Source organism: Physeter macrocephalus, chromosome 7, assembly GCF_002837175.3.
Source record: "Physeter macrocephalus isolate SW-GA chromosome 7, ASM283717v5, whole genome shotgun sequence".
Lineage (NCBI taxonomy): Eukaryota > Metazoa > Chordata > Mammalia > Artiodactyla > Physeteridae > Physeter > Physeter macrocephalus.
In genome coordinates this window covers 101175600-101185353 of record NC_041220.1, presented here as the reverse complement: position 1 = coordinate 101185353, position 9754 = coordinate 101175600, and the positions used below count along the sequence as shown (strand labels likewise).

The window sequence follows — 9754 nt, the reverse complement described above, 5'->3', positions numbered from 1 at the left end:
AGGAACAGAGATTATCAAACTGGTAGGGAACCCTGGGAACCCTACAGTTTCTCCAAGGTACCTTGGGGGCAACCCAGGATCACAGGTGTTCTCCGGCCTTGAACCAGTCTCTTTGCTTTAGCCTGCTGCACACACGTAACAGGCTTTGCTCTAGTAGAGCTCTGTGGAGGTGAGCCAATGGCAGAGAACATGGCTTGTGTACCCATGGCAACCTCTGGGAAACACTGACATTCCTCTCTGTCAAACAGATGCCCCCATCAGTTTGCTTGAAGACCCAGCCCCTCCTGAGTCCTTCTGTGATGCTGGTGGTCCTGGGTGTCCCAGGCATGGTCCCAGCTACATCCAACGACAACACTCACTGGCAGTTGATCCCTGTCCTTTGGCTGCCCGCTGGTCCTGACCCTCTGGCAAAGCTGATCCTTGCTGTACTGGCTAAAAACCCATCCCAAGACTTTGGAGCAGAGATGTTCTCCCTTCCCGTGGTTGAGAGTAGCACTGTCTTACAGAAATCTATCTCAAGCCACATAAGTAATTTCAAATTTTCTAGTAGTTCCATTGAAAAACATGATTAATTTAAAATTAATTTTAATCTGTTTTACTCCGAATATATGCAAAGTAGTATCATTTCAAGATATCATCAGTGTAAATATTAATGAGCTATTTACAGTCTTATTTTCATACTAAGAGTTCAGAAGCCGGTGTCAATGCCCTTTAGTTCAGACAAGCTACAGTTCAAGTGCTCCATGGCCACACATGGTTAGTGGCTCCTGCACTGGACAGCACAGGTTCAGAGGCGGCAGGTCACCCTGCCCACTCTCACCCCGGAGCAATTCCATTTCCCCCAAAGCCCCAAGGCCTCTATCCGTTTCCTTATTGTGCCCTCCTTCCTTCCCAGCATCCCCTGTCACAAAAACACAGAATGAGCGTCCTTCATGCTCAGGACCACAGTATCCATTTTTCCCTTGGCTTCCCTATGTACCTCTAATTAAGCGGCCCTTAATCAGGGTGAGTGAACATCACAAATGCCTGTACAACACAACCCAAGCAGCTTCACCTGACAAGCCCTGACATCAACCTTCCACTGCTCACACCTCATCCGGGAGCCCATGGGACCCCACACTAGGATATTCTATCCCAGACCTAATAGGTTCACTGCTGGTGAGAACTTTGAACCCATTATGGTCCATCTCAGAAAGCACGTGCAAGAACCGGGGTCTCACTTCTGCCCCACACTTTCCATGGTTCCCAAGTGTCAAGCTCGTTCTACTGCATCCCAGCCCTTTGCCTTTGTCTTTCCTGGCCAGCTCCTAGAAGGCTTCTGGTGGAAACCGTCTCAGCCTCTGGATCGCCTGCATCCTCATGTTGGGGGGCCATGGACAGGATGTGACCGCTGGTTGGCCTGCGAGCTGGACCCAGGCACTCAGAAGCTGCTCACCCCTCCCCTGCCCTTGGAACGTCCGTTCTGCCCACCCATCCCAAACTAGGAGCTGGGTGCAAGGATGCAATCTTGAGAGAGTAATGTGTAGTTGAGACCATCTGAATGGTCTACATAACTGAATCCAGTTGAGACATAACATAAACTTGTAAGATTCAGGCAGGTGGGTGCGGAGACCTACTCATCTTGCAGCTGCTCAAGACAAGCCTCCTAAGTAAGTGCCCTGCCTTCTTTTTTTTTTTTTTTTTTTTTTTTTTTTTTTTTTTTGCGGTACGCTTCCACCTGCACAGAGCAGACCGATACATGGAGCAGACCTGTAAAGGATGTGCTGAAGGAACAGAGATTTTCAAACTGGTAGGGAACCCTGGGAACCCTACAGTTTCTCCAAGGTACCTTGGGGGCAACCCAGGATCACAGGTGTTCTCCGGCCTTGAACCAGTCTCTTTGCTTTAGCCTGCTGCACACACGTAACAGGCTTTGCTCTAGTAGAGCTCTGTGGAGGTGAGCCAATGCCAGAGAACATGGCTTGTGTACCCATGGCAACCTCTGGGAAACACTGACATTCCTCTCTGTCAAACAGATGCCCCCATCAGTTTGCTTGAAGACCCAGCCCCTCCTGAGTCCTTCTGTGATGCTGGTGGTCCTGGGTGTCCCAGGCATGGTCCCAGCTACATCCAACGACAACACTCACTGGCAGTTGATCCCTGTCCTTTGGCTGCCCGCTGGTCCTGACCCTCTGGCAAAGCTGATCCTTGCTGTACTGGCTAAAAACCCATCCCAAGACTTTGGAGCAGAGATGTTCTCCCTTCCCGTGGTTGAGAGTAGCACTGTCTTACAGAAATCTATCTCAAGCCACATAAGTAATTTCAAATTTTCTAGTAGTTCCATTGAAAAACATGATTAATTTAAAATTAATTTTAATCTGTTTTACTTACTCCGAATATATGCAAAGTAGTATCATTTCAAGATATCATCAGTGTAAATATTAATGAGCTATTTACAGTCTTATTTTCATACTAAGAGTTCAGAAGCCGGTGTCAATGCCCTTTAGTTCAGACAAGCTACAGTTCAAGTGCTCCATGGCCACACATGGTTAGTGGCTCCTGCACTGGACAGCACAGGTTCAGAGGCGGCAGGTCACCCTGCCCACTCTCACCCCGGAGCAATTCCATTTCCCCCAAAGCCCCAAGGCCTCTATCCGTTTCCTTATTGTGCCCTCCTTCCTTCCCAGCATCCCCTGTCACAAAAACACAGAATGAGCGTCCTTCATGCTCAGGACCACAGTATCCATTTTTCCCTTGGCTTCCCTATGTACCTCTAATTAAGCGGCCCTTAATCAGGGTGAGTGAACATCACAAATGCCTGTACAACACAACCCAAGCAGCTTCACCTGACAAGCCCTGACATCAACCTTCCACTGCTCACACCTCATCCGGGAGCCCATGGGACCCCACACTAGGATATTCTATCCCAGACCTAATAGGTTCACTGCTGGTGAGAACTTTGAACCCATTATGGTCCATCTCAGAAAGCACGTGCAAGAACCGGGGTCTCACTTCTGCCCCACACTTTCCATGGTTCCCAAGTGTCAAGCTCGTTCTACTGCATCCCAGCCCTTTGCCTTTGTCTTTCCTGGCCAGCTCCTAGAAGGCTTCTGGTGGAAACCGTCTCAGCCTCTGGATCGCCTGCATCCTCATGTTGGGGGGCCATGGACAGGATGTGACCGCTGGTTGGCCTGCGAGCTGGACCCAGGCACTCAGAAGCTGCTCACCCCTCCCCTGCCCTTGGAACGTCCGTTCTGCCCACCCATCCCAAACTAGGAGCTGGGTGCAAGGATGCAATCTTGAGAGAGTAATGTGTAGTTGAGACCATCTGAATGGTCTACATAACTGAATCCAGTTGAGACATAACATAAACTTGTAAGATTCAGGCAGGTGGGTGCGGAGACCTACTCATCTTGCAGCTGCTCAAGACAAGCCTCCTAAGTAAGTGCCCTGCCTTCTTTTTTTTTTTTTTTTTTTTTTTTTTTTTTTTTTTTGCGGTTCGGGGGCTCAAGCACCATATTAAGCGCCTACAGGGTGTCAGGTGCTGTGATCACGATAGAAAGGAGTAAGACCTCTTGCCTGAGAAACCACGGTCTTCTCCTGCCCTCCATGAGACTTCAGTGTGGACAGTAGTGACCCCTTTGTCCTTCCAGAGCTGAGGGAGGATCTGCTGAGATGGGGCCTGAAAGGCACCGAGCACCAGACTGGACAGCTCCAGGAGGCCGGTGAGTCCTCCTTGCCCTGGGCTCGGAGGGCGGTCTGGCCACCTTTTTCATGCCCTGCTTCATTTCTCACTATATCTTTCCATGCTCTTTTCCATAACATAATAGTTGCCTCTTAAGGTATAGCAGTGGGAGGGAAATATGTAAGCAGGCAGATGAGAAAGTTATTTTCATGGTAGAAGACCGTTTCTCAGCATCTGACTCCGTGGGTCTTCCTGGAATGACAGGGACTGTCAGCTTCTCTGTGCTCAGCCCCTAGACCTTACAGTGTCTTCTTACATGGGACTTACTTTAAATTTCATGTGATGATGGAAATTAAGAAATGTTGCAGCAAGAGCGAATTCGGACCCCTTGGTTATACCACCAGGTTACAAAGTTAGGTTGGTTTTGTTTTTGGCTCTTCCTGTGTGTGTGTGTCTGTGTGTGTGTGTGTGTGTGTGTGTGTGTGTGTGTAACTTCTCTATGAGTGTTTTGATGTCTGAAGCTACACAAGCAACATAAAATAAGAAAAGTGCCTTGTGCAGGATCCATCTATAACAGACCCATCTTCCTCATCTTTGACAAGATATTTGTTCCTAACTGGTTTCTTTAAATACATATGTAGGTTCTGAACCAAGCCAGGCAAAGTGCAAGTTCACTTTTGGAATGTTCTCTCATAAAATGGATAGAGAACTTAAAAACCCCAGTTGTTGGCAGGTGATTTATCAGATTTGTGACAAATTTAAGTGCTCCTGGAAGGATTTTGCTGATCATATGTATTTGACAACTCAATTAAGTTAGGTCTCTTAATTTAAAAATGTACCACGGGCTTCTCTGGTGGCACAGTGGTTAAGAATCTGCCTGCCAGTGCAGGGGACACGGCTTTGATCCCTAGTCCGGGAAGATCCACATGATGCAGAGCAACTAAGCCTGTGTGCCACAACTACCGAGCCTGCGCTCTAGAGCCCGTGAGCCACAACTACTGAAGCCCGCGAGCCTAGAGCCCGTGCTCCGCAACAAGAGAAGCCACCGCAATGAGAAGCCCGCGCACCGCAATGAAGAGTAGCCCCCGCTCACCTCCACTAGAGGGAGTCCACGCGCAGCGACGAAGACCCAACGCAGTCAAACAAAAACTGTATCACACCTTTCATCTTCTAAATTGTGTTCCTGCCATTTACTGGGAACAGAATCTCCCAAAAGTGCGAAACTATATTAAAAAGTATTTTTGGTAAAGATATTTTTATTTCTGATATAAAATAGGCATTTAGTATATTGTAAATCACTCTACGTAAAACAATATTATTGTAACGTAGTTCTTGCTAAAATATTATGTAATGTTAATTTTGTTCACAGTTGTTAATTTTTCTGCCAAAAGTATTCTAATTTTAGGTTGTTTTGTTTTAAAAGGCTTTTAGAAAAGCCTTTTAGTCAAGTCTTATATTCAGGTTATTTTAATTTCTACCTGATGTTTTCTAGTTTCTTTGACCAGATGCAACACTATAGGATTATTAACATTAAACTTAAAATTAAGTTATAGACTTAGAAGCATTATGGTGTAAGCATTAAAATTAGAGAGTAAAATGTTCAGAACAGGTTTTTCTTTATGAACAAATGTTAGAGGGTGAATCATTTTTTTTTTCCTAAATGTCAGGTTAAATTTGTTATTGTACTTAGAACTCTTATTAATAAAAAATTACCCACACACAGAGTTAGCCTCTTGGGCACTTAAAGTGTTTACCTGGAAATGTGATTAACTAAGAGCATAAATAGAGTTAAGTGTCCCCCTGTGGAGACGCCCACAGTGTCCCCCATTGACCCCCAGTAGCACTCTTTTATACTCATAAGGTCTGGGGGTCTGTACTCAATACGAGCCACAACTACTGAGCCCGCGTGCTACAAGTACTGAAGCCCACCCGCCTAGAGCCCGTGCTCCGCAACAAGAGAAGCCACCGCAATGAGAAGCGTGCGCACCGCAACAAAGAGTAGCCCCCGCTCGCCGCAACTAGAGAAAGCCCGCACACAGCAACAAAGACCCAACACGGCCAAAATAAATAAATAAAATAAATTTAAAAAATAAAAAATAAATCAAGATGCAAAGGTATTTGGTGAAAATATACATTTACATAATTTGTATGTGGTCCCTAGAACTTTCCCCAGAGCCCCATGTGGAAGAGATCTTATGTTGGATTAGACAGAGGTATTCCACTGCAGTTGGTTGAAGCTTGTCTTCTCTCTTTGGTCTAGGTTTTCTGTGGATTGTTTTTATGCTTTAGAGCTTCCTGATTCTGATTTCTAAAATGAAATTTGATTCTTCTCTTAACAGGAAAATCTCACTAATTCAAACAAATTAGGAAACTTCTGGTTATTTGGATAATTTGACTCAGTTTACCTTTTATCAAGAAAAATGTTTAAGGAGCCAACTCATTGCATGGAAAATGTTTAAATCTACATTACATTAGCATAGTTGGTGTGATCCGTTCTGATAGCTGACAGGTTAGTGGAAAAATAAAAAGAAGAGACTCATGCCTTAGACATTTTATTTTAACTTAAAGTATATAAATATAAATATGTTTGACCATCATTTGATGCAAAGCCGAGGTCCTTTATTGGATATCAGTCCTCTGGCTAGAATGGAGGTGAGTTAAGATAGCATACAAGGTAAAAAAAAAAAAAAAACCCACAGAAAAAGCTCCTCACTTATTTAGAGGCAGACTTGTGTCAACCATCCCATCACCAAGCCACAAGATTAGTGTAGATGAAAATGGCCACATGGGCTCACAGAGGGACACTGTCTACACAGAACGTGGTTACTTCAGAGAAAGAACTTGGTGATCATAAACTCTGCCTCGGGAAAAATGGAAGGACCTTGCTTATTTGATTCTTCAGTGGTTGGAATGGGGAGAGGGCTAGAATTTTCTCCAGCTACACACTACTCACCACCCTCATCCCCAAACTTTGGGAATAACTGCCTCTGTCAGTCAGGTTCTCTGAAGAAACAGAACCAGTAAGTGGTGAGATAGAGACAGAGACAGAGATAGAGACAGAGACAGAGATAGAGACAGAGACAGAGATAGAGACAGAGATAGAAGAGATGGAGATAGAGATAGAGACAGAGTCAGATCTAGAGCTACAGCTAGAGATAGAGATGGAGAGGGAAAGAGAGAAGGAGAGAGACTGATTTTAAGGAACTGTGGGCACTAGCAAGTTGGAAATCTCAGGGCAGCCTGGAAACTCAGGCAGGAGTTGACTTCACAGTCTTGAAGCTGAATTTCTTCTTCCTGTGGAAATCCGGTTTTGCTCTGAAGACCTTTCAGCTGATTGGATGAGGGCCACCCACATTATCGAGGGTAATCCCCTTCACTGAAAGGGTTCACATGTAGGTGTGAACCACATCTACAAAACACCTTCACAGCAACACCTAGATGAGCATTTCATCAAATCACTGGCGACCACAGCCTGGCCAAGTGGGCACAGAAGACTAGCCACAGCTCAGCCACGCCAGCTATGTTCCCCCATGAATGCGTATGCCCCGTAGGTGTGCTGGAGCAGAGCGCATCTGAGCGGCCCTGTCACCACCATTAACGGCAACTCCTGACAACCTGAGCCCCCAGCCAAGTCATCGGGGTCCAGTTAATGCAAGGACAGGAGATCACACGTCGTCTCTGAGGACAACCCACCTTGAAGGATGGCCCTGAACAACCCCCCAAATCAACTTATGTTTGGTGTGTGCAAAACTAAAAGGCAAATAAATATATGCCTTTTGAAAAGATTTCCATCAAAAACGACAGAACTAAATTAGTTTGTCACTCGCAAGGTTAAGTGTTGCTTCTCTGAAGAATGTACTTTAGCAAGCCCATCTTCCAGCCGCCTGGTGTGGTTAAATGTGTTCGCTGTCCTTTGACATTGGAACGAACGTTACCCACCCGGCTCCTTGGCTCACATCTTCCTTTGGCTGGTGTGGGTGAGGATTTGGGGACCCAAACAATGCAACTGAATCAGGTCCTGGAGTTCACCATATTTCCTTCTGGAGCAGCTGCAATGAGTCTATCCAAATTTAGTACTTGAGAGAATGCATTTCAACGACCGCTTCAGGCAGCCACAGTCCTGTACCTTTCAGTTTCACGGAGCTCTTGCCTCTGCTGTTTCAACTCCTCCATCAACATGACTAAATCCTTTGGTTTGGTTTTTAATAAAGGGGATTGATGCTTCAGACATTTGGAAGCCAAGCTGGGTGTATTAGAACTTATCAAAAGTATTCTCCCTGCCTCCAAGTATATAATCAAGTATTCCAGAGGGCGAGCCCCCTTTCCTGTATTTAAAATACAATTCCATCACCCTTGGTGCGGGTTTTCCCTTCATTTCAGCTGTCAGCACGTGACTGTGCAGTCCTCCTTTAACTGATTGGAGCAGCTTCCCTGCAGGACTGACACACATCGGCTTGCATGAGAATTCACGATGGCACTAACTCGCTCTTCCAGAAAAGAGCTCAGAAAAATGCTGCACAGGAAGCAATTCTTGGAAAAGCATCTGGGACCAGTCTGGCCCTGGTAGCCTCCCCCCAGCCACATGTTCACACAGGTCCGTGCCGGGGGATTCTATTTCACCGTTAGGCCACATGCAGCCAAGCCTGTGACTGGGCAGGCTGGCCCTTAAATCATTTCAAGTACTTTTAGAGGAAGCAGGCTCTCACGTTGCACAGGAGCAGGGAGACCTCTGGGGGCTCCTGAAGCTCGGAATCCTTGACCAAGATGCACGTCGGATAAGGGCTCAGGGCGCTGTGGCCTCCCTGACGATGGGACGGGGCTGGGAGGGGGCCGCTGGGCCTGAGACTAAGACGGTCCAGCAGCTGTGTTGCCACCACTGTTAAATCCAGGCAGGCAACATGGCCAAGGTACCTGTGGAGTCCCGGAGTTCGTTTCCTCCCCTAAGACATTCTGGAAAGCGTCATTTGTCTCTGCTGTTCATTTAAGGAACACTGGCCTTGAGGATGTTTGAATCGCATTTTTTGATCTGCACCAAGGTGCACATGATCGCACAGACACTCCCATGAGAATGTGAACCAACACCACCCCATTCTGTTCTGTCATGTGACTAAAGAAGGCTCAGCTATTGACCATGGCCTCCCCCAAACGAGGGACAGAGACTGGAACTAGAAGCAGAGTGAGAGGGATATTTTTCCTGTATATACTTTGAGCTCACTTGAATTTTTAAGAGAATATTAAAAAAATTTTAAACAAAGTTCTTTCATTGACATACTCTTCCACCCCTCTCCCAACACTCTCCTCACCAAAAACAACACAAAAAGACAGAATTTGTAATACTATCAAGTTAAAAATTCTAGTTCCTGTAAATGTAAATCAGAGTTGACAGTATCTTGTGTAAGAGATGTGATCCGGAGCCATTTTTACAGTATGTCAGCATGTAGCATTTGTCATTTAAAAAAAAAAAAACCTGAAAAGAAATGAGGTTAACATTTGCACAATTTTAGATGCTTGCCAATAAATAATCATTGTTAAAGTAATAATCAAATATGCAAGACTTAGAAAAGCCCCAGTTTTGTCCCAACAAGTGTGTGGTCCAGGCAAAATATACTCTTCTAGTGTTTTGTTAATAATGCACCAGAAGCACCTTTTTTGTGGTTTTGTCTCCACCCTTTCTGCTCGTGCCAGCTGAGCTGTACAATCTCCAAGAGTCTCTGTTGTTTGCTCCCAAACCACTTTCTCTTAGTTGTACTTATTGGTGCAATTTCATAACTTATTTAAATATTATGTAAACAGATAAAACATGACTACGAAAAGCAACAGTTGTTTATACAAATTCTAAATTGAATGTTTTTTTAAAACTCAGTCAAGAGGGGTTGTTTTACAAAGAAAAAGAGCTGTTGAATGCAATGTAGGAAAGGCAACTCTAAAAGCCCTGATAGAAAACCAATAAAAATCTAGAAAAAACATCAGCGCTCACAGTGGTTAAGAATCTGCCTGACAGGGCTTCCCTGGTGGCGCAGTGGTTGAGAGTCCGCTTGCCGATGCAGGGGACACGGGTTCGTGTCCCGGTCCGGGAAGATCTCACACGCC

The 9754-nt window shown here is 45.5% G+C and overlaps 1 protein-coding gene across 1 annotated transcript in view; it reads right to left on the bottom strand.

Moving 5' to 3' along the window:
• PROM1 (prominin 1) overlaps positions 1–9754 on the bottom strand; it is a 117289-nt gene that overhangs the window by 78156 nt on the left and 29379 nt on the right. The window contains exon 2 of the mRNA XM_024119531.2: positions 8371–8540. Coding sequence (XP_023975299.1) covers positions 8371–8540 — 170 coding nt within the window. The remainder of the gene's footprint in view (positions 1–8370; positions 8541–9754) is intronic.